The 27,772-nt window shown below is 51.2% G+C and overlaps 1 protein-coding gene across 1 annotated transcript in view; it reads left to right on the forward strand.

The window, feature by feature from the left end:
- The window catches only part of CRACDL (CRACD like), a 44,538-nt gene extending 17,041 nt beyond the window's left edge, over positions 1–27,497 (forward strand). The window contains exons 5-10 of the mRNA XM_079940807.1: positions 1,483–1,710; positions 5,484–7,056; positions 24,229–24,401; positions 25,435–25,579; positions 26,606–26,763; positions 26,860–27,497. Of these exons, the coding sequence (XP_079796933.1) occupies positions 1,483–1,710; positions 5,484–7,056; positions 24,229–24,401; positions 25,435–25,579; positions 26,606–26,748 (2,262 nt within the window). The 3' untranslated portion in view covers positions 26,749–26,763; positions 26,860–27,497. The remainder of the gene's footprint in view (positions 1–1,482; positions 1,711–5,483; positions 7,057–24,228; positions 24,402–25,434; positions 25,580–26,605; positions 26,764–26,859) is intronic.
- Positions 27,498–27,772: the final 275 nt, after the last annotated feature.

Here is a 27,772-nt window from a genome sequence, read left to right on the forward strand (position 1 = left end):
CCGATGGCTACTGTTAAAAAGAAAAAAAAGAAAACAGAAAATAACAAGTGTTGGAGAGAGAACATGAAGACAGATGTTGGTACCCTGTGCCCTGTTGGTGGGATTGTAAAATGGTGCAGCCACTGTGGAAATCAGTATGCCTCGAAAAATTAAACATAAAATCACCTTATGATCTAGCCATTTCATTTCTGGGTATGGACCCAAAAGAACTGAAAGCAGTTTCTCGCAGAGATATTTGTACACCCACGTTCGTAGCAGCATTACACATAGTAGTTAAAGCGTGAAAGCAGCCCAGGTGTCTTGGGCTGGATGAGTGAACACACAAAGTGTGGTATATACCCACAGTGGAATATTACTCAGCCTTGAAGAGGAAGGAAATTCTGACACAGGCTACAAGACGGATGAACCTCAAAGACATTACGCTAAGTGAACTGAGCCAGGCACGAAAGGACGAGTATTGTACGATTCCGCTTATATGAGGTACTTAGTCAAGTTCATAGCGACAGAAAGCAGAAGGGTGGGTGCCGTGGCTTGGGGGAGAGGGATCGGGGACTTAGTGTTTAATGGGCATGGAGCTTTAGTTTTACAAGAGGAAAAGTTCTGGAGGTGGTGGGTGGTGAAGGATGCACAATGACATGAATGTATTTAATACCAATGAACTGTACACTTAAACGTGGTTAAGACGCTTAGTAAAAGAAACTGGAAAATAAAACACTTCGGGAAAAAGTGTGAACTTGACCCTAATATTGAGCACCATGCTGGAACAGAAAGCTGTGTTTGTTTGCAGGTGGCAGGGTTGTCACTAAAGCCCCGCCCCTCCCAAGGTCTCCCTCTGCACCTTGCTCCCCCGGGTGCGCGGTGGGTGCCTGTCTGCTACTTTATGCTGATAAGTGTCTTTGCAGGAGAACCCGGTGTTACCATCACTCTTCCACGTGACTCCCCCCAACCCCTTCCTCCCAGGCGACACTTTTGCCCTTTGCTGCCTTTCAGTTACTTCCTGCCGAGGTATGAACTAGTAAAATATTTGAGACTTAACAGGGGTAACTTACAGCCAGATGGTCCCAAGAGAAGGCGTGAAGATACAGAACCCTAGAGTGAGCAATGATGGGATGCTGAGAGCAGGGCTTGGCATGGGCTGTGCCCCAGCCTGTGAAATCACACCCTTGAGCCACCCCCCATGGCTTCCAGAGACAGGGCCAAGCCTGACTCCGCCCTTGGAGGAATTGGGCTGGTCGGTGTCATGGGAGAAAGGAGCACTTGTCTGAAGCACCTGTGCAGCTGCCGTGGGTGGGCGAAGGCAGAGTTACTGGCTACCTAGGACTCGGGTTCTTGGAAATGAGTGATGGGCCTGCAGGGTTTGGCTCGACACTTCAAACCCCCAGCCCAGAGATGAGCCCGGTGAAAGGGGAGGTTGATGTGCCGGCTGTACTGTTTCCTCGGGGAAGCTGATGGCCTGGCCTGTGTGTTCCTTGTGCCCTGAAGGTCTGTGTGGTTTCCTCGTCCCGGCCACAGTCTCCTGACCAGCTCTTCTCCAGGCAAGTGAGCGACACCTCCGTCTCCCCCAGGACCTCGGATGGCAGCGTGGCCCCCGTGGCTGATTTCGATTATCCCCCAGAATTCTCCTCCTGCCTGGACAACTCTGCGGCCAAGCACAAGCTCCTGGTCAAACCCCGCAACCAGCGGTGCAGCAAAATGCGGCGTCTGTCCTCGGTAACCGGGCAGGGGCAGGGTGGGCGGGTCCCCCCCCCGAAGTGCCGAGCTGGTCCAGGGTACCTTCTCAACACCCCACCATCTTGTCTTGAGGGAAGGAGGGAGGGGATGTTGGTCTACGAGCATCTCTTTCTCAGCCCCGTCATTCTCTGTGGCCAGGCGGACCCCACAGCCCGCTTCTCAGCTCCTCTGGGGATGACCACTGGGCAGCGGAGAAGGTGACAACCCTACATGGACCTCGAGCCCCTGGTCCCCCCCACCCCGCGAGGGCTGTGGGACCATGACCATGCCGCAGGAGCTGGGGGTGCTCATGGTTTCAACCTAACTCAGATATGTCCCTCCCGTCCTAAGCACTCATTCATTCGGTCTTCATTCTGCAACGCTTGCCAAGAACCTGCTCTGTGCCTTGGGTCCCCTACCTTCCCACTGTCTTCAGTGTGATGTCCACACTGCAGGCCTGGCGCAGCCGGGCCCTGCCCACCTCCTTCCATTCTCACTCAGCACGCTGTGGCCTCCCTTCTGCTTCTGGCACTCAACAAGCTGCCTCCCACCCCAGGCCTTGGGACCGGCTGTGTCCCCTGCTCAGTCCTTGGGGGATGGGTTCCGAGGCCCTCCCCAAAGGGGCTCCCCAGGAACGTCCTGTGGAAAGCAGCCCACCTGCCCATCACCCCGGGCACTTCCTCCACGGCACTGGCTATACACGGACGTGACCTTTGTAAATGGAGGTGCTCACTTGTTTATTGCCAGTCTTCCGTGAGCAGACTGTACTTCTAGCCCTGGGGCGACACTAGTCACAGAGCTGACATTGCGTGGACGTTAGTTGAACGCGTGAATGGATGAACAAACGCCTGAATGACCAAGGGAGAAGCTGAACAGCTAGAATGGACACTGCCTGGGGCGAGGACCTACTTAGCAGCACAGGGGTGGTGCCCCTGTAAGGACAGACCCTCCTTGGTGTGCTGCCCGGGCAGTCATCAGCTCGTCCCTCTGGGAGCTGAGAACTCGCTCGTGCAGTGCTTTGTCTTCACGGGACCAGGGGCTCGAGGTCCATGTAGGGTTGTCACCTTCTCTGCTGCCCAGTGGTGCCTGCAATGCCTCATCCCCAGAGGAGCCGAGAAGCAGGCTGTGGGGTCCGCCTGGCCGCAGAGAATGACGGGGCTGAGAAGGAGATGCTCATAGACCCAGAATCCCATCTGGCACAGGAAAACGAGCAAACAAAAAACCTTGGCTGTCAAGATCGTGATGTTTATTACAAGTTTGAAAAGCCTATTCAGGGCTGCATTTGGCTGGACCCGTCTGCCCCCGCCAAAGCAGGGGTTGGGGAAGAGGAACGCACGGAAGGCCAGCTTAGGTTTTGGTTGTCTCAGCATGTTTGTTGCCCTGCTGCTCAGAACCGTGCCCCGTCGTGGCTCTGGCGCAGTAGAAGTGGAACGCCCGTAAATGTTTATACTGACATCTCACCACCCCAGCTGGTCCTCATCCCAACCCGGGCAGTGCCAGGAGAGGCAATATTATTAACTCTGTTCTGTCGGGAGCAGCGTGATTAGATGACTAGCCCGAGGTCGCCTGGCTGGCAGAGCTGCCAGCAAGTCCCGGGTGTCAGAAACAGATGCTTCCTCTCCACACCGGCACTGCCCACTGTGCCCGTCCTCTGCCCATAGATGATGTGCGTGCTGCCCAGAGACACTTTCTTTCTGGCGAGAGGAGGGTGATGAGCAGGCAGCCATGCTAGAGTCTCCATCTGGGTGCGGGCTGAGCAGTGGGTCCCCTGCTTCCAGTTCCTCGGGAGGGTCCCAGGGGGTGAAGCTGCTCTGAGGGCCCAGAGCGGGAGGCAAGGTGTGGGTGGCGGAGGTGGAGCGGGTATCCGCATCCTTCCTGCTGTCCTGGCCAGAGAGCCCAGGCTCGGGTAGGTGCCGCTTTGTTCCCTGCAGAGCCTCTGCTCGGCATCGGGGTGGGGGGGGGGCACCCTCTGGAGCGCACGCTCCGTGCCAGCCTTCCTTCTGCCTGGCCTCCCACTGTAACCCCTCGGAGCTGCCAGTGGCTCAAGCTGGATGTGCTCAAGCCAGGCCCGCTCCTCAGCTTTGTGTTGACCTAATGTGGGTTCCAGTAGTTTGCAAACATGAGCCACCGTCCTAAAGGGGTTTCCACATCGAGGATTTCCTGTAGTAACAAAAGGCCAGTCACACCTTAGGAACCTGCAGCTTTTGAAAATTCTTCTGGGGATTTCGCATCTTCCCCTTCTGGAATCCAGGGGAATAGGGTTGTGCATCTCGGCAAAGCTGGCTTAGGTGTCGTCACAAACATCCCAGTTATGTCGTGTTAGCAAGCAGATGCCAGCTGGAAAATGTTAAAACAACAACAACAACAATAACCTATTGCAAACACTTCTCTGGGTGTTTGCTAAAAAGAAGGGAGGAGGGCACTGCCCTTGTGCAGAAGCCTGGGTGACTCTATAAAGTCTAAAGACAGGTCTGAAATCAGGAACTTTTCAAAAACACCAGCCTCAGTGCCCTCAGCCTTTCGGTCATTTTCACATTTGCTTGTGAATGAATCATGACTACCTTGATCTCCTTTCCTTCCTAAGAGAGCAAGAACTGACTCTGTGGATGGTGGGGAGGAAGTGGACCAAATCTAGATTCCAGAGACCTTTCGGAAGAAAAATAGCACGAGGCCGTGACTTACTGCTAAGCCAGGCAAAGCCTCCTGTAGGAGTGGGATCAGAGCTAGCTCTGGGGGTGCTAGTGGAGCCCTGGAGGTGTGGGCTGGAGGGCAGCCGGCCAGTCACTCAGGCCCAGAGTCTGGTACGTAAAATGGCAGGGGCTTGGCTTGACCAGAGCAGGGAGTGGGAGAGACCATTTAAAACGGCAGAATAGATTGTCTATTTTATGTATAGTAGTGTGTCTATGTTAATCCCAGCCTCCTAATTTATCCCTCCCCCCACCTGAGAATCTGAAAAAGAATAGATATATGTATAACTAAATCACTTTGCTGTACGCCTGAAACTCACACAACATTGTAAATCAACTATACTCCAGCATAAAATAAAAATTTCAAAAAGACAAAAAAAATAAAATAAAAAACGGCAGAATATAAGACTTCAAATTTAGCTGAAAAGTTTGGGCGTTATCCTGTCAGCTATGGTTTGCTGTTGACCGTGGTGGGATGATAGGAATCATGTTTTAGGCAAACCAGCCTCTGCCTTTGCTATGAGGGTGCATCCCTGCAGAGAGAAGGAATCGGCTGGGGACACTGGCTCTGAGGCAGCACAGGGGGTCAGAGAGGGCAACAGCTTTGCCCCTGGGCCACTTATTAGCTCAGCCTTGGCCAAGGCAGGGACCTCTCTGAGTTCCCAGTTCTCCAGGTGCAAGCAGGAAATAGTAATCCTCTCCTCACTGGAGCCAATCAGGGAGTTAGTGAGGTAACCATGTCGAGCACAGAGCATGGCAGACCCGGCCGATGCTAGTCCCCTTCCCTTTGCTTCACTCTGTAGAGCAGTGTCCACTGGTTTCTAGCTTGGCCTTGAGAGCCTCAGGCAACGTTTATTTTAGGGGCATAGCGGCCTCAGTTCTGCTGAAAGCTGAACTTGGGAGGCAAGATTCCAGTAAGGGAGGATTAAGAAAAGACAGCTGTGTGTGAATGTCCACTTGAGTGCCAGCTTTAGAGACATTCTGCTTCCCTTAAACCTAATTAAACCTTGAACACGATGGGGAGGCCATAGGCTTCCTAATACTCGTCCTAATGATGCTGTCTTTTGTCCACTTTATTCCTCTTAGAGAGCGCAGTCCGAATCCCTGAGCGATCTGACGTGTACCCCAGAGGAGGAGGAATACGACGAGAAGCCGCTACCCAAAGTCAGCACGGAGGAGAAGCCCAGTTCTGGGCAGCAGGAGGGGGGACAGGACAGAGGCGCTGAGCCTGGGGGGCAGGCGACCATGCTGCCACCTGTGGGGCCCCGTGCGCGGCGGGCGCGCCTGCAGCACTGCCCGGCGTTCACCGCTAGCACTGAGGATGAGAACCCCCCGGGGGAGAACCCCTCCAGCCTTTTGGCCACGCCGGAGGTCATGGAGGTCACAGAGCCCGTGTCGAGCCCACACCCCCGCTCGGAGTCCCCGTCTTGCCCAGAAGGCTCCCCGCACCCTCACCCTAATCCCGACAACGAAAACCCAAGGGAGGAGCTGTCCCTGGAAACCCGGTGTCCCCCCGGCGGGGACACAGCAGACGAGGTGGTTTGTGCTTCGGGAGACGTCGAGGGTCGATTATCTCCCTGCATCCCCGAGGGGGACACGACCCCTCCCGAGCCCGGACCCATAGCCACCTGGGAGACGCCCTCTGGTCCCAACGGGCCAGACCACACCGGTCCGAAGGAGGTAAGACTGACTCTGGACGCTCCGGGTCCCGAGGGCGCAGGGCCAGCAGCCCCGGCCCCCAGCCCGCCGGCCCCCAAGAGCTGCTTGAAGCACAAGGCCTCGGCTGCGACAGCGAACGCGAACCTCGGCGCGGCCCCCTCACCGCCTGCCTCGGCGTCGCCTGCAGAGGCGCCCGCACCCCGATCCCTGGACCAGGAGGCGGCGCCCCCGGAGCCCCCCAGGGCCGAGCGGGAGGGATCCCCCACGGAGGCGGCGGCGCCGGAGCGCAAGATGGAGCGAGGAGGCCGCGAGGCGCGGGCCGCCAAAAAGTTCTCGGTGTCGTCGGGCCGCGAGTGGCCGCGCGCGGGGGGCCGCCTGCTGGAGCCCCGAGGCCCCGCCGTCCGGCTGCCGCTTCTCAGGAGCGGTCCGGCCTGGAAGAGCGAGGCCGCCCTCGAGGACCTCCCGGCGCCCGCCGAGCCCCAGGGCCTGAAGCCCGGTCCTCGGAAGCCGCCCGCCCCGGCCGAGCGCGGCTCTCCGGACGCGGCCACCGCGGACCCCGGCCCAGCCGCCCGGGAGAGGCCCGCGGGCGGGGACGGAAGCCCCTTCCCGGTCAAGCTCCGCTCCACGTCTCTGTCTTTCAAACACAGAGAAGCGCCCTGCCCGGAGGGGAGGGGAATCAAGAGGTACAGCGCGGAGGTCAGGCTGGAGAAAGGAGGGCTGACCTTGCTCTCCAGGAACGACAAGGGTCCGCCCGGGACGGGCCCCGCCGCCCGAGGCGCCAGGTCTCCCAACGAGCCGGGGAAGGCGAAGACCCGGTCCACCGAGCAGCTCAGCTCCAAGCCGCCCCTGCCCAGGAAGCCGCTACTGCAGACCCTCACCCTCCCCCAGCTGCCCGCGCCCCCCGACGCCAGCCCCCGGGACCCCGAGAAGGTAGGGCCGTCCGCCGACCCCAGGAAGGAGAGCCAGGCGGCGGAGAGGAAGTCGCCCCACAGGGCAGCTGGTAAGAGGCCCGCGTGGAGCAGCCTGGGGAGGGTGTTCGCGAAGGGTCAGGGCTGTGGGGAAATCAGGTCAGTGGACGTCCGGCAAGGTATTGATATATAAATGCATTGGGTAAAAACCTTGCCGGGGAACTGGAGGAAAAGTCAAAATTCCTGTTGTACCACCAACATGTTTGATCAAGAGTTAGGAATAGAGACTGGGGAAGGGAAACAAATATCAAGGTTTTGTGTAAGTTCTGAGAAGTCAGGAAAATGTGGAAACTCGTTTTGCAGCGTCTTCCGAGAGGAGCTGGGCCTCTCAGTGGATCACTCAGACACTTTTTCCTCCAGAAGGGGTATCCCTCCTGGGTAATGTGTGCTCTCATGGGTGGAGGCCCTCCTGGGGCCTCACCTGGTTCTTGGTTATAAATGAAGCATCTGGCTCCACTGTCACTTAGGTTCATTCTGACCTTTTCCCCAAAGGAAGAATTTCATCCTGTTTAATAATAATCAGGCTTACAGGGCCCAGCCTCACACAGGAAGAGTCCCCTCTATTGGAGTCCTGAGTCTTCGTAAAATCTGAGTTCTTCATCAGGTGGGCCTGAACTGTCCCAAAAGGGAGATGGTGTTAAGATTGGGGCAGAATGTAAGAATCTTGTAAAGCAACTGGCTTTTAAAATGAGCAGAGACAAAATAGATGACCTTTCTCTGTCTTTGACATTTGTCAGTCTATATAGTGTTTCAGATGGAATCTGTTGGAAACGGGTATTTTCAGTGGAGCTGAAGAATCTCTCGTTGTTGGTTTCTTTTATTGATGGAAGTCAGTGTACCAAAATGGAGCTAGACATGCAAGTCGTGTGGGTGTGGGTGTGGGTGTGGGTGGGTGTGTGTGTGGGTGTGACGGGAGCACTAAGGAGAAATTTTCCATGGCAGATTTTATAAAACAACACAACTTTCAGGATATTTTAAGTGGCTGCTCTAAGTTCAGGACTCTGTTTAATCACTGCATTGTGGAACGGAGAGGAAGTAGAACCCAGTTCTCTCAGGGACCCCACACCCTAAAAGGAGGACGAAGCACACACACGAAGACAGGTTTAAAGACGTTCTAGTCTTCTGTGTCTTCTTCCTAGGAAGTTAGTAAAAGTGCAGTGTATAAAGGACTCTGAATTCTTAAGGCGATACCCAAAGATGCAGGCGATTCCAGGGAGAAGTTTCGGGAAAACGCCCCCAGAAGAGCCTACACGTGCAGCCTTCCTGATCCAGGCCCCTTGGCTCCGCTGCGATTTGCTGTTGCTGCTGCCACTACATTAGGGTCATCAGTGAGGGAACTTTGGGGGAGGTTCAAGCTGTAGCTGATTATCCACTCTGCAAATTTCCAGGTTATTGAAGCTGTTACAGAGTGATTCAAAACGCCATTGCAATAGCCAGGGCGGAGGAGGGTGCAGATAAAACCCTGACGTCAGCACCGTCCGCCTTCGTGAGCTAGAATTGAAGATGTCTCTCTTGCTGAATGAACAGAACTTAAAGACAGGATACTCAGCTTCACGGTCAGATCTGGAAAAGAAGCTTCAGAGGGCGAAGCTCGACACGTTGATAATTTATAACTTCCTCAGCTTAAGCTGTGAGAGTCAGGCTTTGTTCACTGTCAACTGGCTGGAATGGTCTGTAGTTAGAGAGCTTCTGTTTTTTCTTTTGGTTTGTAAAGTACAATATAATATTTATTAATGGCTTTGCTTAAATAGAAGAGAGTTGTGTTGTCCGACTTAGCACTCCCTAAGCCACAGAAGTAACTGACTCAGATGAATTCTGGAGTGGAAGAATCTAGGTTGCTTTAGGGGGCAAGGGTAGTGATTTTCATTTCGATGCAAAGAGAGGAGATAATTCTTACATTCTCTTGGGAAACCGACCCTCCCAGGGTGGATGGTATTTGAGGGCTGCTGTCTGGTGCCCCCTGGGACCGTGGGGTCTGGGGGCTGTCTCCTGCAGGCCAGATCAGAATCTCAGAGCCCCAGGCTCCCAGAGCCCATCAGTGAAGCAGCCTCCACCCCTTCCCCAGACCCTGGGTCTGCTTGTGGTTCAGTTCGTTATTATTTCTGCTCTCGCCCTCATGGCTCCCAAATTATAGCAGCTGAAGGCAATTAAATTCGTGTAAAACATACAGATAATAAAACGTTGTAATAACAGTATTACCCAGTTTTCCAGGAAGGCCTAATTACTGCCGTTTATTATCTTGTGGTGGCAGACGCTTTTACCCAGAGCTCCCAGATGGGCTGCCATCTCCCCTGCCCGCCTTCCAGGGGTGCGCACCATGAAGTTGGGTTATGGAGGTGTCCCAGATGGGCACAGTTCCATCTCCGGGACTCCATCTACTTTGTCCCAGCACTCCTGCTTCTTCCCCCACCTGTCCCCTACACCCTGTCTTCCTTCCCTGAAGACGGAGAAACCCCGGGGGTGTGGGATTCGGGGAGGATAAGATGGTTGTTGGCAATAAACAGAGGAGCCCAGCTTGCTGACCGGGCTGAGCCTCACAGGGCACCTTGGGGGGGTCGCTGTGAGCCCAGTATGTTTGTGCTCGTTGATGCCAAGGAGACCAGTCAGTCTGCGCACTTGCCATAGGAGGTGAATGGCCCTGGGTTATCAGCCCTGTTCACGTGTGCAGACGGTCCCCATCCTCCTGTGGGGCCAGTCCGTCCCAGAGTCTAAATCAGCAGTCTGGAAGCAGCTTCCTGCGCTCAGGATTAGAATTGGAGCAGGAAGAATGGTGAAATGCACAAAACGTACAGAAAAAAGTAGTCGTCCGTAGGTCCACTCTCTGGATGTTATCCCTGTTGGCCTTCCTTCTAGTCTCCTGTGTGTGTGTGTGTGTGTGTGTGTGTGTGTGTGTGTGTGTGTGTTTTATTTTCTAGTGGTAGACACTTAGATATTTTGGAGAGTAGCTAGACAAAGCACTGTTCTCACCAGGGGCCTCATTTGATCACCAGCCCCTGCCTCTAGTCCATGCTCGTTCCCTCCAGACCGGGCTGGTGCCAGTGGCACACCAGGTCCTGGAGCCAGTCCTCACTCATTCATGCATATTCGTTCTTCCAACAAACATTCATGTACTCCTGCCATGCACACTGCACTGTGCTGGCCCTAAAAGGTGGTCAGGAAGAGAACGCCCGCCCTGCTGTCCGGGAGCTTAGGGGCCCGGGGAGGCAGGTGGCGGCGACTGTAGGTAGATGCCCATCTTTCTTTGGATGGCAGGGAGATTTTCTGGAGGAAATGAGCTCGAAAAGACTGTCACTGTCTCTAACGACAAAGTTATTTCAGCGTATTCAAGTTCATTTGAGTAGAATACAAGGAGTTTGGTGGGATTTTGTGTTGGTTGTTTGTTTGTTTTTTTTTGTATATATATATATATATATATATATATATATATACAGGTCTTTTATTCTTAAAGAAAAGCAACTTTGTTCACACCTGCCCTTCTTTTTAGCCTTATCCATACCCTCATGGTCCCTTCCTGGCAAGTGTGGTCCACACCCTGGGCCTCCATTTCCCCGCCTTTCCTGTGCTCCTCAGACTGTGTACCTCCACTCATCCTCGCTTGCCTCCCAGTGCGATCACTCTCCTCAGCTAGGACACCCCCGTAGCAGAGCCCGTAGTGAAGCCACACCCCCTCAACAGTTGTGCTGGTGGTCCTGCAGGTTCCCTTCCCTCGCCACTCTGCCCCTCAGGTGGTCCCGGTCATAAGAGTGCAGAGCAACGCAGAGGCTGAATCCCAGCTTTCTAGCCAGAGAATCTTGGGGTGTGAAAAACCACAGAAGGGAAACACCTGAGAAGGGTCCTTCACATACAGGTATGAAATCCTGGGCTTGGCCCTGAGATGCACCTGCAGATCAGCACAGAAGAACCTTTGAGAATTTTAACAGGACCAAGTCTCAACATAATACTCAAAATGTCTAGGATACAACCCAAAATTATTCAACCTACAGAGTACCATGAAAACCAAAAGAATTCTCAAAGAAAGAGGCAATCAACAAGCATCAAGCCTGAGATGATCCAAAGGTTGGAATTATTAGAAAAAGATGTTAAAGCAACTGTTATACCACGGTTCCAACATGTAAGGGTGAGCACTCTTGAAACAAATGGGAAGATTCTCTGTAAACAAACAGAAGCTATTTTTAAAAGCCAAAGAGAAATTTTAGAACAGGAAAATATAACAGAAATTAAAAATTCACTGGAAGAGTTCACTAGGAGAATGGAGATGATAGAAGAAAGAGTCAGTGAACTTAAAGATGGATCGATAGAAAACATCCTGAACACAAAGAGAAAAAAAGATTTTTAAAAAAGCCTTGGGGGCCGGAGCAACAATATTAAAAAGTCTAACATTCATGTCATAGGAGTCCAAGAGAAGAGGAGAAATAGATTTGAATAGAAAAAAATACCTGAAGAAATAATGACTGAAAACTTCCTACATTTTGGAAAAACAAATTTACAGATCCACGGAGCTCAGGCAAATTACTTTTGCACCCTTGTAAAAAATGTGGCCATATCGTTTGGTTTTACTTCACCTTTTCAACAAATGGTCGTGGAGCATGTGAACATCCATATGCAAAAACGTGAACTTTGACCAAAGTCTCACATCATATACAGAAATTAACTCAAAGGATTCACTGACTTACAAGTAAAATGAGGGGACTTTCCTGGTGGTCCAGTGGCTAAGACTCTGCTTCCAATGCAGGGGGCCCGGCTTCAATCCCTGGTCAGGGAACTAGATCCCACATGCTGCAGCTAAGACCTGGTGCACCCAAATAAATACATATATATTTTTTTAAAGGTAAAATGAAACTATAAAACTTGTAGGAACTTAGGAAAAAAATGTTTGGAGCATAGGACTAGGCAAAGAGTTCTTAGACTTGACATCAAAGCATAATCCATGAAAGGAAAAATTGATAAATTGGACTTAAGAATTTAAAACTTTTGCTCTGCCAAAGACCCCATTAAGAGGATGAAAAGACAAGCTGTGCGTTATGAGAAAATATCTGCAAACCATATATCCAGTGAAGGACTGGTATCTAAAATATATAAAGTATTCTCAAAACTCAACAGTACAAAACCAAAAAATACATTAGAAAGTGGGAAAAAGATATGAATAGCTATTTCACCAGAGAGAATATAAAGATGGCAGATAAGCACATGAAAGATATTCATCATCATTAACCCTTAGAGAAACACCAATAAAAACCCATAATGAGATACTTTCACATTAGTATCTCATTTTAGCCATGTTAGAATGGCTGGAATTAAAAATGTTGATAATACCATGTGCCCAGGGGGTTGCAGGACAACTGGAATTCTCACTCATTGCTAGTGGAAATGCACAACAGTACAGTCACTTTGTTTTTGTTTTTATTATTATTTATTTATTTATTTGGCTGTGCCAGGTCTTATTGTGGCCAGCAGGCTCCTGAGTTGGGGCATGTGGACTCTTAGTTGCGGCATGCATGTGGGATCTAGTTCCCTGACCGGGGATCAAACCCGGGCCCCCTAAATGGGGAGCGTGGAGTCTCAGCCACTGGACCACCAGGGAAGTCCCTGGTACAGTCACTTTGGAAATCGGCAGCTTCTTACAAAATTAAAAGTACACTTACCTTATAGCCCACCAATCCCACTTCTAGGTATTTATCCTAGATAAAGGAAAACTTAGGTTAACCAAAAGCCTGAACACAAATGTTTATAGCAGCGTTATTCATAATCACCAAAAACTAGACACGACCCAAATATCCCTCAACTGGCCAGTGGATAAACAACCCACACATGGAATATTAGTCAGCAGTGAAAAGGAATGAACTGTTGACACACACGATAACGGATGGATCTTAAATGCATATACTAAGTGAAAGTAGCCAGTCTCAAAAGATTATCAAGTGTATTATTCCATTTATATGATGCCTGAAAGAGGCAACAATACAGAGACAGAGCAGATCAGCAGGTGTCAGGGTTTGGGAGTAGAGGGTGGGGTCTGACTACAAAGGGGTAGTACCAGGGAATTTTGTGGGGTGTTGACATTGTTCTGCAGCCCATTTGTGATGGTTGTTAGAAGAATCGAAGCATGTGTTCAAACTCATAGAACTGTACGACAGAAAAGATGCATTTCACTACATGCAAATTTTAAAATAATCTTTTAAATGGCACAAAAAATAGGTAGTAGCCTCCTTTTCACCCACCTCTGAACCTCTCTAATCTCACACACACACACACACACACAAGGAACCACACTAACAGATTCATCCCAGCTCTTTTCCCATGGCCATTGCAGTCGTAGGTACATCAATGTTGATATATAGGCACAGCAATCCTTTCTTAAAAATCACAAAAACGCATGTTGGCTTGCAATTAGATATTTTCAGTCCACAAGAAAGACTGGGCATCTTTTCTGATCAGAATGAGCCACTTGTCCTCATTCTTTTTAAGGGCTACAGAGTGCACGTACCATATTTTATTTAGCCATTCCCCTACTGAAGGGAGTTCCAATTGTTTTGAGGTTTTTCCCTTTTGCTAACAGTGGTGCAGTCACCCTCCTTGTTCGTTTTAGCTGTGTGTGTTCACACAGTTGTTTCTCCAGGCCAGATGCTTTTTTGTATTCTTCTTTTTTTTCTTTTTTGACTGCGCTCTGCGGCTTATGGGATCTTAGTTCCCCGACCAGGGATTGTACCCCGGCTCTTGGCAGTGAAAGTGTGGAGTCCCAACCACTGGACAGCCAGGGAATTCCATATCTAGGCTAGATTCTTAAAAGTGGGTTTTCTGGCTCACAGAGCTTGTGAAGTTTTAATTTAATACACAACTTCAGATGACCCTCCGTAAAGGTTGTACCAGTTTACACTTCTAAGAGCAGAGCAGAGACTATTTCTCCGCCCCCTCATCAGCACTAGGTGTTATCAGTCTATTTTTAATTTCTTTTTTTTTCAACCTGATGGATGAAGAAGGTCAGTCATGTTTTGCACCTTGGTCAGCAAGTCCTGGTCATCCTAATGTGACATGTCTTTATCCACCTGCACCCAGGCCAGCCCTCAGCAACCTTTAACCTGACACCTGCAGCACCTCCTCCCGCAACTCTCTCCTCACCCTCTCTTCCCAAGTCATGGGTCTAACAGCGGAGCTTTCCTCTTTAAAACGTCCCGATGCCTTCCCATTATATTTAGAATAAAATTCAAAGTCCTGCGTGAGGCATTTGAGGCTTCTTAGATTCTGGCCAAAATCAACATTTCTGCCTTCCCAAGTCCATCTCCCACTCCTTCCCTCCCTCTGATATCTCCAGCCCCACCCCTGCCACCTGGTCCCTGAGAACATCAGGGGCTTTGATCCTCTGCAGTGTCTGTGCCTGGGGGAGGGGCGGGGCTCCTGGCCTGCAGTGGGTGGCCCTCAGCCGTGTGTGTGTGTGTGTGTGTGTGTGTGTGTGTGTGTGTGTGTGTGTGTGTGTGTGTGTGTGTGTGTGTGTGTGTCTCCAGGTGCTGGGACAAGGCTGGGAAGCAAGCCAGGCAGGTGCTGGGTGGGGAGATTGAAGAGCCTGGGTTTGGAGGCTTGACTCTGAGGTGCACCCCTCAGGGGCTGCGGGATTCGGAGCCAATGAGTTTCTCAACCTCTGTGTCTTAACTTCCTCCTTTGTAAAATGAGGTTAGTAGCAACTCACGGGGCAGCAAGAGCATTTTCACTGCCAACTGTGATACAGTCTCACATGGTACAAGTCATACTTCCCTAAGGAGGTACCGAAACCTCCTCTGGGCGGCGGAGACCAGCGAGCGGGCGTGGACTCCCCTGTCCCGGTTCTGCTGCAGGCATGGCTGCGTAGACGTGAGACCCCAGAGAGAACGTGTGCAGAATACTGTGGGAGCCACGGGCCACCACCACCGCCCTGAGTGTACACAGGGGTCCTAAGAGGGGAGAGGAAGAGACAGCGTTTGCAGGGGTCACAGCTGCAGTTCTGTGAGTCCTCAGCTCAACAGGGTGGCACCAGGGGAGCCTCCCTCATCCCAAGAGGGCCTCCCACGGGACAGGGACAGGGCACAGGGACTCTGGGGACAGGAGCCGGTGTGGGTGGAGGGGAGCTGAGCTAGCCGGGGAGGGTGGGTGGTGGGTGGGAATCTCTCAGAGTCAGTTTGGGACTCTGCCAGACGCACCCAGGACACGGCCCACCTGGACAGTGGCAGGCGCCGGTCACAGGAGAGCTCTGCCTATCCCCCACCCCCTCCTTCCCAGACCCCCAGCCCCTGGGGAAGGACCCGCCCCCCACCCCCAGCTCAGATGCCCTGCATTCGAGGAGGCAGGAGACAACCCTGACTCAGCCCAGAGGTGACGCCGTGTTCTGAAGTGACCGCGGTGAAACTTAGGTCAAAAGACTTGCCCAGAGGCACCTGGCATGTGACCCGGGGGGCTGGGGGGAAGCGGCATTTGGGGCCGTATAGACCATCTTTGCGGCCAGTGTCTTCACTATAATGCTCTGTTGGGGGGGTATCAATGGGGGGTGGCTGTGTGCTCCGGAGGACACGTGGCAGTATCTGGAGACGTGGTCGAATGTCACAACTACAGTGCGAGGAAGGGAGATACCACCAGCATCGAGTGGGAGGAGGCTAAACGTCCTACGATGCACAGGACAGGCCCCCAGCGCCCCCCAGCAGAGAATTATCCAGCCCCAAGCCTCAGTAGTGCCAGGGTGAGTAACAGTTGCTTGTTACTCCATGATAAGCAATGATGGGAAGGCATGACATGTGGGAAAGTTGTGGGGTCATTCCCCTTAATATGATACGGTGTGCGATGTAGTGAATGAAGGTTAGGGATCCAGAGGCCTGTGTCCAGTGCCCCCTTGGTGACACACTGGCCATGTCACCCTGAGCAAGTCCTCTACACAGTGAGACTCTGTGTTTCCATCTCTGAAATGGGGATTGAAAGTATTCTACGTTGCAAGGCGAGTTGTGAGGGTCATTATGAATGTGATACTGCTCTGAAAACCGAGACCTAGTAACCCTTAGCTGTTAACGTTTCTTGAGTGATGAATCGGGGAAAGGTCCCTACCTGTCTGGGGTTGGGAGGGGGAGGTGTAATAGAGGAGGGCAGATCCAAGCTCCGTGGACAAGAGCCATCCCTCCACTGATTGGCCACTCGGTGGCCACTCGAGACAGAATTCCACTCGAGACAGAATCCCAGCTGTTCCTGGAGAGCCACCAGGAATCCAAGGTGGGGTGACTGTTTACATTCTGAATTGGAGGAGGATGCCGTGTAATATAATAGTTTCACTACTCTTCCTCCTTTGCTGAGCTCAAAATTATTTTCGAATTACAGTGCCTTTCCATCCCCATATGCTTATAAGGTCCCAGTTATATCACCTGGCAGGTAATGGAGACCAGCTGTCTCTGTACTCAGAGAAGGACTTTGGTCATTGCCTTCTGCTTGGAGACGGTCTTAATTGCATACACAGTGGTGCGTGAGCAAACGGACTTTCAATCTAAGCTCCTCCATCACAGCTCTGCACCCTTGGGGCCTGCCGCTGGCTTCCTGGTCGCCACCGTGAGGTGTGGGGTTCAGGCTGGACACTGGGACAAGGTCTGCCAGCCTTCACATGCTGAGGCCCAGGCTTAGCCCCTGAACTCAAGCAAAGAGCTTGGCCAAGTGTCTGACCCTTGGCCCCACCCCCAGTACACATGTCTGCCCGTGATCAGATGCCCGGCCCTGCACATGCAAATCAGGTCAATGAGTAGGTCAAGGGAAGGTAGGTTTCAGGGGAGCTGGGGTGACGAGATCCCAGCAGTGCCTCCTGACTTAGAAGGAGGGAAAGGGGTAAGGACCGGTTTACCCTGGTGGCCGAGAAAGAGACTCTCAGATGCAGTGGCTCTCCTCCCTGAGAGCTGTGTTTGGCCACTGAGTTTAGAGAGGCGGGTTCTCTGCCCTTGCTGATCTGTGGTCTTATTTAGGAGAGGAAATGGAAGCAGGAAGAGGGATTCAGGGTAAGCCATTGGAGGATGGAAAAGCAACAGTAGGGGGGTGCAGGGCAGCAGTCGAAAAAGCAGGTGGTCCCGGAACTCCAGGTGCGTGGAGGCCCGCAGGGAAGTGAAGCGGATGGGAGGGGAGCTGGATCCTTCTCCAGGTCACTGTCCAAGCACCGCGTGAGTTGTGGTTCTCTTAGAGTGGCTTTTGTGTTTTTGTTCTGGTTTTTTACTTTTGATTGGAGAATGATATACACGCAGAGACGGGCACGTGCTGCTCAATGAATTTCCAGACACGGAACACATTCCAGACCAAGAAACAGAATGAGACCAGTGCCTGGAGGCCCCTCGGTGCCCCTTCCAGTGGGCTCTAGAACTCATTCCCGGATGGTGGCCGCGTGTCAGCAGTGGAAGGACCCCTCTATCCCTGGTCGCTCTGGTAGGAGAGCCTGCGTGCCTGCGCTGGAGGGATGCACTGGGTTAGAGACATCCTTCCTCTCCGTAGACTCAGCATCTCCCACGGGGCCTGTGCTCACCCAGTACAGTTGATTCTGGTTGTTCACGGTAGCTGTGTTCTATAAAGTCGCCGCAAACACCGAATTAGCGAGTCGTGAACCATCGCTCCAGGGGGAATAAAGGGTTAGGTTCCTGTGAGCGCGCAATCACAACATTTTTCTCAAGTGATGGATACCTAACCTTGTTTAATGTGCGTTTCAGTTTACAGACAGCTTATTTGATGTGTATTGTTGATTCACGAGCATCCAACTCCCAGCCAACAACAGTATAACTCACACCCGAGCGACGCTCGTGTGACACGCGTGTCTTCTCCATAACACGCATCACTGCCTTCTCGTGCTTAGGGGCCCCAGACGGCACTTCAGTAGATAGGGGGGCTCTGTTAGACAGTACAATCACCAAGAAAAAACACAAAAGTGTGACCCTAAGTACACTGTGAAAGGACCCTTGTTTACAGCCTGAGAGCAGAAACATGAAAGAAGCATCCCCTTGTTCCACATCCGCTGGGAACGTGTTCGTCCCAGGACTCAAAGTTTGCATCGCTCTGTGCACGTCTGCAAATGACCATGAAGGGTCATTTGATTTTGGGGGTTATAAATACGTTTTAGCGAGTAGGCGAATGGTCAAATACAGAATTCCTGGACGAGGGCTGACTGTGTTTGTTGGATGAACAGAGGAAGGAATGGTAAGTTTCCTTCGGAGGTGGAGCGGGGACACAGCCGCGTCACCATTATTAAAAATGGGGGCTTTCTCTGCCAGAAACCCTTTCTCATTCTTAAAATGCTCGGCACGGCTTTACAGATGCTCACGTGAGCGTTAAAAGCCCAAGTTCTCTGGTAGCACCGCACGGCCTGGCTCACAGCCAGAACCCATACAGCGTGACAGCAGGCTTTGCCAGCTTGTGTAGATCAGGAGCTGTCCGTGTAAGGTGAGACTGACAGTAGATCCATAAATACTTTAAAAAAAACCTTCAACTTTCATACAGGGAGCCCGCAGTGTGGGTGAGGCCCATGTGTGCCCAGGGTCCCCTTCCCACCCCCAGCAGTCCCCTCAGTGTCTCTCCGGGCACACGGTCACCTCCGTGTAAACCAGGGTGATGGCAGAGGGGCTGGAGGGGAGACAGAAACAGGGGACGGCTCTGGCCTCAGCTCGTTGTCACGAATGCTGGCGATGCTTGCACTTCAGAGCAGAAATCTTAGCAAACTCGGGCCTCTCCGTCCACAGAGGACATTGTGAAGAGCTGGGAATGAGCCGTGGAGATGCATTTTTTAAAAATTTTTTAACATCTTTATTGGGTTATAATTGCTTTACAATGGTGTGTTAGTTTCTGCTTTATAACAAAGTGAATCAGTTATACATATACATATGTTCCCATATCTCTTCCCTCTTGCGTCTCCCTCCCTCCCACCCTCCCCATCCCACCCCTCCAGCCTGTCACAAAGCACCGAGCCGATATCCCTGTGCCATGCGGCTGCTTCCCACTAGCTATCTACCTTACTACGTTTGTTAGTGTGTATAGGTCCATGACTCTCTCTCGCCCTGTCACAGCTCACCCTTCCCCCTCCCCATAACCTCAAGTCCGTTCTCTAGGAGGTCTGCGTCTTTATTCCTGCCTTACCCCTAGGTTCTTCATGACAGTTTTTTTTTCTTAAATTCCATATATATGTGTTAGCATACAGTATTTGTCTTTTTCTTTCTGACTTACTTGCATTTTTAAGATGACAACGTAACAAAAGAGATTTGAAGCTGTGTGCCAGGGTGTTAACACAGCTCTCTTGGGCTGTGTTGATTTATGAAGAACTTTTTTCTCCTCCTTTCTACTTCTGCTTTCTGAATTTGTACATTGTGCATGTGTATTTTTATGAACAAGAAAGATATTTTCTGAAAGGAAGAAGATTCTTTAAAATTGCTGCTCCAGAAGTGGCAGCATCTACCAAATGTTTACGAGGTGTAAGAAGCCTGCCGTCCTACTGTAGGTTAGCTTAGGGCGGAGTATCTGCTTTATTTTTCTTAGCCAGAGGGCAAGAAACGGTGGTGGTTTACGTTGTACAGCTCATTGCCTCTCACTCAGAAGACGGCGTTCTTTTTGTTTTTAAGTTATTTTTGCAAGTAGAGTTGATTTACAATGTTGTGTTAATTTCTACTGTACAACAGAGTGATTCAGTTATACATTTATATACATTCTTTTTAATATTCTTTTCCATTATGGTTTATCACAGGATTTTGAATGCAGTCCCCTTTGCTATACAGTAGGACTTTGTTGTTTATCCATTCTATATATAATAGTTTGCATCTGTTAACCCCAATCTCCCACTCCATCCCTCCACCACCCCTTGGCAACCACAAGTCTGTTCTCTATGTCCGTGAGTCTGTTTCTGTTTTGTTGATAAGTTCATTTGTGTCATATTTTAGATTCCACATATAAGTAATATCATATGTTATTTGTCTTTCTCTTCCTGACTTACTTCACTTAGTGTGATAACCTCTAGGTCCATCTGTGTCACTGCAAATAGCATTATTTCATTTTTTTATGGCTGAGTAATATTCTGTTGTGTATACACACCACACCTTCTTTATCTGTTCATCTGTCGATGGACACGTAGGTTGTTTCCACGAGGAGACGGTGTTCTTGACGAGTCCCAGCTGTGTCCTGGCTGTCACAGGGGGTGTAGATCCCTGTTAGAGTCCCACCCTCGGGGTCCCCAGCCTCCTCTCCCCACTATCTGTAGGAACGCTGCCTATGCCCTGTTCCATACAGCTTGCTCCAGTGCGTTGTAAAATACTCTTTTTGGCTCATGTGGGTCATCCAACTGCATGGCGTAGGAATTCATCAGAGCCGTGTCAGTGCCGTCATGGTCAGAGTGACACCAGTGCCAGGAGCCCGACCCTGAGCCCCCCGGGGGCTGGGGAGCCAGCTGGAGCGCTGAGATGCCGGGGCCGCCTTGGCCTCACACAGCCAGCCACCATTTGCCTCTGATGTAAAGCCCAGGATGGAAATGTTGTCTCCAGTACACTTAGTCTTGACTGAAGCATTAGAATATCTTGTTGACTGAAGTAGTGAGTTTCAACCCCTAGTCGAAGCCCTCTCTCCAGTCTCCCTGTGGTGCAGCAAAGGCCAGCACGTGCTGGGTATTGCTGGGAGGACCGTGTGACCAGACATCTGGGGCCAAAAGAGAGCAGAGGGCATGACCAGCCACTGAGCATGAAGGAAAGATCTAAGAGGAAGTGAAAGGGCCCCTTTAAGAGAAGTCCACAAAGACAGATTGTGAGGACCCTCTGGAATGAGGGATGGGAAATGCAGACTTTCTGTAAAATACGTAGCCACCCAGCCTGCCTTCTGTGTGCCGGGCAATCACTGGGTTCTCTAGACAAGAAATAAAACGTAAAATTACATTGTAGATAAGCTGATATTAGAACAGCACTTGGTATGTAGTCTCTGGAGTGTGTTTGTTTAGTAAATAAGTTCTAATGACCAGAAGCATATGTCAGGGCTTCCCTGGTGGTGCAGTGGTTAAGAATCTGCCTGCCAATGCAGGGAACACGGGTTCGAGCCCTGGTTTGGGAAGATCCCACGTGCTGCGGAGCAACTAAGCCCGTGAGCCACAACTACTGAGCCTGCAAGCCACAACTACTGAAGCCTGCGCGCCTAGAGCCCGTGCACCACAATGAAGAGCAGCCCCCACTCGCCACAACTAGAGAAAGCCCACGTGCAGCAACGAAGACCCAATGCAGCCAAAAATAAATAAATAAAATAAACAAATTTAAAAAATAATAATAAGGAAAGCATATGTCAGTGGGGTGGACGGTCATCTGGCAGATGTGTTGGGGCAAATGTCTCAGTAGAGTTCCAGAGGATTAGGAGGGAGAGCATGTCCAGCTCAGTGACCAGAACAGGCTTCATAGAGGAGATGGCATCCGGGTGCCGACTTGGTGGACGTGAGGGGGTGATCCTGGTGCCAGTGTCCAACTGCAACCGAAAGCGGAGTCCGGCTGCCCTCCTCTCAAAAGCCATTAAAGAGGCCAGGTTGGTGGAAGGGAAAGTTTGCTTTATTTTGGATGCCAGCAACTGGGGTAGGGGGCGCCTGTCCAAAGGCCGACTCCCCCCCACTGACAGTCAGGGGGCAAGAGCTGTTATAGACAGAGCACAGGGGCTACACGCAGAAATAGCACAGGCAGCTGTGACGGTCATTGAGAAATTGGTCATCAGTGGTCTGACCAGCGTCATCTTGATTGTTTTAGGTACAGTTAATCTTTAGTTTTGGGGTCGGTTTGTTTCCATGTCTTTGAGGCCAGTTCTTGGAATTGTGGCAGCTTGTGTCATGGAACTTCTTCCACCTGGTGAGAGTTTCAGTGTCTATAAGACAGCTCACAGGAGACGGCTCAGAATATTATCTGTAGCCCTTGAGGAGGAACTATAGGTCCTTGGCTTTGCTTACTGACTCAACTATTACATTTGGTCCCCTTTGACTGTTTTCCTTTGTTTCTGCATTTTCTCACTTCTCGGAGTAAACTTATTCTTTGGCTAAAGGTTTTCCACAGACAAAAGGCAGGCGGAGGACATGGGGGGCAAGGACCACAGGGCCCTGATCCAATTCACAGCCTGTCCTGGACCGTGGCCACAGCCTCCCTCCTCGCCCCCCGCCTCCAGCCCGCTGTCCGCCTGCTCAGACTTACTCCTCATGCAGCCTCCAGAGTATACCCAGGGTTTAAAGCCCTGTGGCTCCCCGTTACAGACAAGAAAAAGGCCAAGAAGGCCCCCTCAGTTGGCCTAGGCTGCATTGCAGCCCCTCTGGGCCGGCATGCTGGCAATTCTGTCTTCTGCCCGCTCCACATGGGAGGCCTTTCCTTACCCCTCTGCTCAGCCTAGAAGATTCCTTCTCCAGGTCCCAACCACAGACAGCATCCTCAGGTCCTACCCACCGGTGTTACCCTGTGTCTACACAGCACGTTGTGAAGTGTAGCGTTTTCCAGTTTCCACTGAGTGACTTGTTTTTGCTTCGTCTCCTCCACTGGACTTGGAGCTCTTTGAAGAAACAGGTTTTTTATATTCTTTCACCTTAGCAGTTAACACCATCCTGCCCATAGCAAACAGTGAGTGAATGAATGAATGGGAGGGAGGAAGAAAGGAAGGCGGACGGGGAGTGGAAATGCTGGGCTCTGGCTAAGAATAGACGTAGGGCTGGATTACACATTTGGAAGCAATCTGAGCAGACCTGAGTGTTGAAGGTCAGGAGTGGAACAGAGAACATTTGGGGAAGAAGAGAAAAAGGCTGAGGGTTGGGAACCAGGAGAAATTCCAGGTTTAGGAGCAAGAGTCCAGCAGGGACCTGCAGAGGGGATGCCCAAGGTGGACAGGCCTCCAGGATGGGTTATATGGCCACATGCGAGCTTCAGGGGTAAAGGAGCCGGAGTACGGGAGAGTCCTCTGATCTGTGGTCCAGTGGTTGGGCGGATGGAGAGCGTAGTGCTCACGTTGTGTCAGGATCCAGGATGAGCTGAAGAGACACGGGCAGGAGCCCTTGGAGCTGAGGGCAGAGGAGGGTCGAGAATGGGGCTCCAAGGGGGTGGCGAGGCTCCTGGAGATGTTTTGTTGTTGTTGTTGTTTTGAGCTGTGGGAGACCCAAGTGTTTTGCAAAGCAACGGGGAAGTGGTCAGAGGCCAGGGAGAGCCTGAGAGGCCGGAGGGGACAAGGGGGTAAGTCGAGGAGATGGAGCAGGGTTTGCAGGGGCCAAGGACGGGTCAGTGCATGTGAAGCCCAAGGTTCCCCTCCACCTGCCGGGACGCCAAAGCTCGCAGGGCGGTGGCTCTGTCCCTCGCCCCTCCTTGGTGACTAGGGGACTGGCAGAAGAGGGCTTCCATGTTGAACTGGAGGCGGAAGCCAAACCAAATAGAGTAAAATTCTAAACAAGCCGGAACAAGGGGTGCCGTCTGTCAGGCCACAAAGAATGAGGACGCCGACTCGCCTGGGCCTCCCTTGCGTGTGGCTGTGACCCGGGTGTGGCCTGTACCTGCTGGCGGGGCTGCCCTGTGGACACGGGAAGCAGGAAGGAGCCGGGTGAGGATGGAGGTAACCGTCCACTTGCTTTGTGGGCTGGCTGGCAAGTATTCAGAGAGGGCAGCTCGTGGGGAACCCTTGGATTCAGGGTGCTTTCCAGAGACCTGTGAGAAGCCACTTAGTTAATCATTCCGTTTCCTCGAAATGTTTTGGTTTTAAAGGCCTTATTTCTCTTCTCTCCCGAACATCAAGGAAAACAGCCACGGCTTACTTTTGGTGTCAGTCTCCACAAGGGAAGGTTGTGCTTATAATTTCTAAAAGAAAAGAGAAGAAGAACGTCCCAAGTCAATCGGGTATTGGGTAGCATGTACTGGTCTAGCGTGACAGGCCTATATTAAAGAAACCTGACCTTATCATGTACTGACTCTTATCTCATTCTCTAAGGTATCCAACAGGAGGAAGGTGACTTTAAAATTGTGTATAGGAGCAGTTGCATTTGATTCTTTGTGGCTCAGACTGGAGGAGCAGAATCTCTTTGATTTGTCTTTAACTGAGAAAACAAAGTCCCTGAAAACAAAGTACTAGTGTCACCAGAGAGGCTCCCAGACCTCCTTCCCTGCCACTGTCTCCCAGAGCCCCTGTGCCGTGCTCTCTGGGTGGGAGAAGCCACAGGGGGGCTGAAGGTGACTAGGATTGTTTTGCATAACCTGTGTCTTTACCCACAGAGAAGGCAGCAGGGCCTGGGACCGACGGCCAGCCCGCGCCGCCCTGGATCACCGTCGGGCGACAGAAGCGGCGAGGGGCCCCGGAGCAGCCATCCAGCCAGGAAGACAAGCCTGGGGCCGGAACCTTGAAGTCTGACACAGGAAGGCCAGCCAAGGTGCCCGAGAGAACCCAGGTGCTTAGAGCAAACATTCCCTGTCCCTGTGGATGCAGGGGAGAGCCCCTGGCGGGGCTGGGACCCGGGACCCCACGATGGCCTCATGTCCTGCACGGTCATTACGGGGACCGTCGCCTGTGATGACTGCTGCTGTCTGCCCTGTGCATGTGCTGGGCGGCTGAGGCGTCAGAGAAGCCATGGATCACTCAGGCCGTGGAGACAGCCCTGTGCTCCCGGCCTCCTTGGCAATGCAGCTCAGCATCTGGAGAGATGGACCGGGGTTAAAATAACTTCTCAGTTGGACGCTAGGCGACCATGTCAACAGCTCCATCTCGACTCATTTTGCAATAATGACCGAGTTCTGCTTTTGCTGCTACCCTGGCCACCCGCTGGGGTCCTTATTCCTCACCTAGGACTACAGGGCTGGAACCTGGGGCTCCCTTTTACACTCTGGACTGAAAACAGCGTTACCAAACCCAAACGACTGCGCGTAGAAGCAGGCTGAGACTCACAGCTTTTGTGTTCCCCCAGTTGCCATGGTAAATCCCAAAGCACATTTCAGCCATGCGGGGAAGTGAGCCTGAGCCTGCAGTAGAACCTGCTTCTCTCCACTTTAACCAAAACCACAGTCATACCCCAGCTTGGAAACCCTCCTGCAGGCTTAGGGAGTTCATAAAACAAATATTCACCAGTGACCCCGGCATCCATGATCATACCAAGTGTCATAAAAGTCTCAAAAACTATTTCCAAACACAGTTCATTTTGCCTTTCCAATGGAACCCTGCTGCCTGACGTCTGGGGTTGAGGCCAGGGCTGGGGACAGGGCAGAAGCCAGGATGCCTGTGTGTGCCCAGGAGGCCTGCACGAGTGGACTCCAGCATCCTGGAGGCCAGATGGCAGCCAGTACCCAAAGCAGAGCTCCTCCGAGAAAGTGCCGGTAGCATGATTCACGTTGGCAGAAAAACCCCGTGGCTCATTGCCTTTGGTTAGGTTTGTCCCCATCTGAATCTCAGGTGACGGGACAGCGTGTGTCTTTCTTACATCCTCACAGGAGTCCGTGAAGCAAGCCGACTTCGTCCGCAGCAAGTCTTTCCTGATGGCCCCTGCCAAGCCCACTGTGGACCAGAGGCAGGGGACAAAGCTCCACCTCCAGGAAGGGCTGCAAAGAGGGATCTCCTTGTCCCATCAGAACTTGGGTATGAAACCCGAAAATAGTACTGAACACTTTGAAATGCATTTCCGGGTTTGGTCCTGCCATGGTTTTTTTGTTTGTTCGTTTGTTTGTTTGTTTTTTGCAGTACGCGGGCCTCTCACTGCTGTGGCCTCTCCCGTTGCGGAGCACAGGCTCCGGACGCACAGGCTCAGCGGCCATGGCTCACGGGCCCAGCCGCTTCGCGGCATGTGGGAACTTCCTGGACCGGGGCATGAACCCATGTCCCCTGCATCGGCAGGCGGACTCTCAACCACTGCGCCACCAGGGAAGCCCGGTCCTGCCATGTTCTGTTCTATTTTGTTTTTCTGAATTACTTGCCACGTTGATTTTTTTAAAACAGCTTTTATTGACATAATCATTTACTTGGCAAAAAACTCACCCATTTTAAGCACACAGTTCAGTGAGTATCTATTTACTGAGTTGTCCAACCATCACAGTCCAATTTTAGAACATTTCCCTCACCCTAAAAAGCTACCTCATGCCCATTTACAGTCATTCACCATTCCCACTCCCCAGCTCTCTATTTTCTGTCTCTCTATTTGCCTCTTTTGGGACATGTCTTATACATGGCATCATAAAATATGTGTTCTTTTGTATCTGCCTTCTTTCACCGAGCATAATGTTTCTAGGTTCATCTTTGTTGTGGCATGTATCAGTATTTTTAGATTTAGTTTTCGTTGTGGTAAAATACACATGACAGAATTCCCCATCTTAACCCTTTTTCAAGTGTACAGTTCAGCAGTGTTAAGAATATTCACACACACAGTGCTGGCAGCTTTATTGTGAAAGTTTCTCTCACCTCATTGCATCACTGGAACTGTTCGAGCCTGCTCTGAAGTCTTTTTAGCACATAAGTTATCCCACGCTGAAACCTTCTTTACAAGTGTACGGGCTTTATGTTTGAGACCACGGTTAAGACCTTGGACCTGTCGTTTAAAGGCGTGCAGGAGGCTTAAGTGCAAATCCAAACTCATTTCTCACGTTTCCGTTTGTTTTGTCTTCTCTCCAGCAGCCCAGTCGGCAGTGATGATGGAGAAAGAATTGCATCAGCTGAAGAGGGCCAGCTATGCCAGCACAGACCAGCCATCCTGGATGGAACTTGCCAGAAAGAAGTCGCAAGCTTGGAGCGACATGCCCCAAATTATAAAATAGGTTAACAGTGTGCTGGTAAAGAATGTCCACTATCTTGACGGGTCACTTTCTTTAAAACTGCCGCTAAATCAAGGCAAACAAACTGTGAAACTTGAGTGATTTTATCATCAGGTTACGGGAGAGCGAGCTCGGGGAAGAGGAAGAAACCAGGCAGACAAGTTGGACGGACACATCGCCAAGGGCCTGGGCCAGAGGTGCCCGAAGACAAGAAAACCATTGAAAAGGGCCAGGAACGAGGTTCTGTGCCCACAGGTATGAATGTGAGTCTTTCAGAATCCCCAGGGTAAAGAAGGCTCGGGCAGGGAAGGAATTGCAAATGAAGCGTGGATGCAGAGCTCGGAGGGCCTTCCGAGAGAACGTGTGTCTGCGCCTCCATCTGAGATCAGCTGTGTCTCTGGCCATTGTCCTGCCTGTGGAGCCCATCCTCTCCTTTCATGTTTACTGTTAGGCATGACATTCATGGTAAAACAGGGATGCCGTTTCCAAGAGCAGCTATAACACGGTCCGTTTTCCTGAAGGCAGCTACTCCAAGAATGAGTGGAAGGAACACAGCAGGGTTCATCAATTCACAGACTCTTTCCAAAATTAATTTTTAAACTTTTCCACTTGGCATCTGTGTCCCTCACTATTGCACAATGCATTGCCTGTTCAATAAAAGGTTTCAAACCTGCTTCCGTGACACGTGTTATTTCCGTGCTGTTTCTACTCACGTTGAGAGAACGTCCTCCAGCAACTGAGTTAAATGCAATGTGTGGAATTTCATTTAATATAGATCTCATGTCAAATCTCAGTTGGGTTGATTTGGGGGTTTGGGTTGTATGAGATCTTTTTTTTCCCCAGTAAAATTTTGGTCTTTGTTTTTGAAAATCAGAAGCTACTGTAGGCTTTTTGCTCTTTACAACTATTTGGTACAACATATTAAAAATAGAAAATTTCCTTTAAAGTTGCCATTCTTTCACATCTCATTAATCTAACCTGTATGTTTCTGTTGAAAACTAGGTTATCAGTGCATTAACCAGGATGA

This window comes from Stenella coeruleoalba (genome assembly GCF_951394435.1).
Source record: "Stenella coeruleoalba genome assembly, chromosome: 13".
NCBI lineage: Eukaryota > Metazoa > Chordata > Mammalia > Artiodactyla > Delphinidae > Stenella > Stenella coeruleoalba.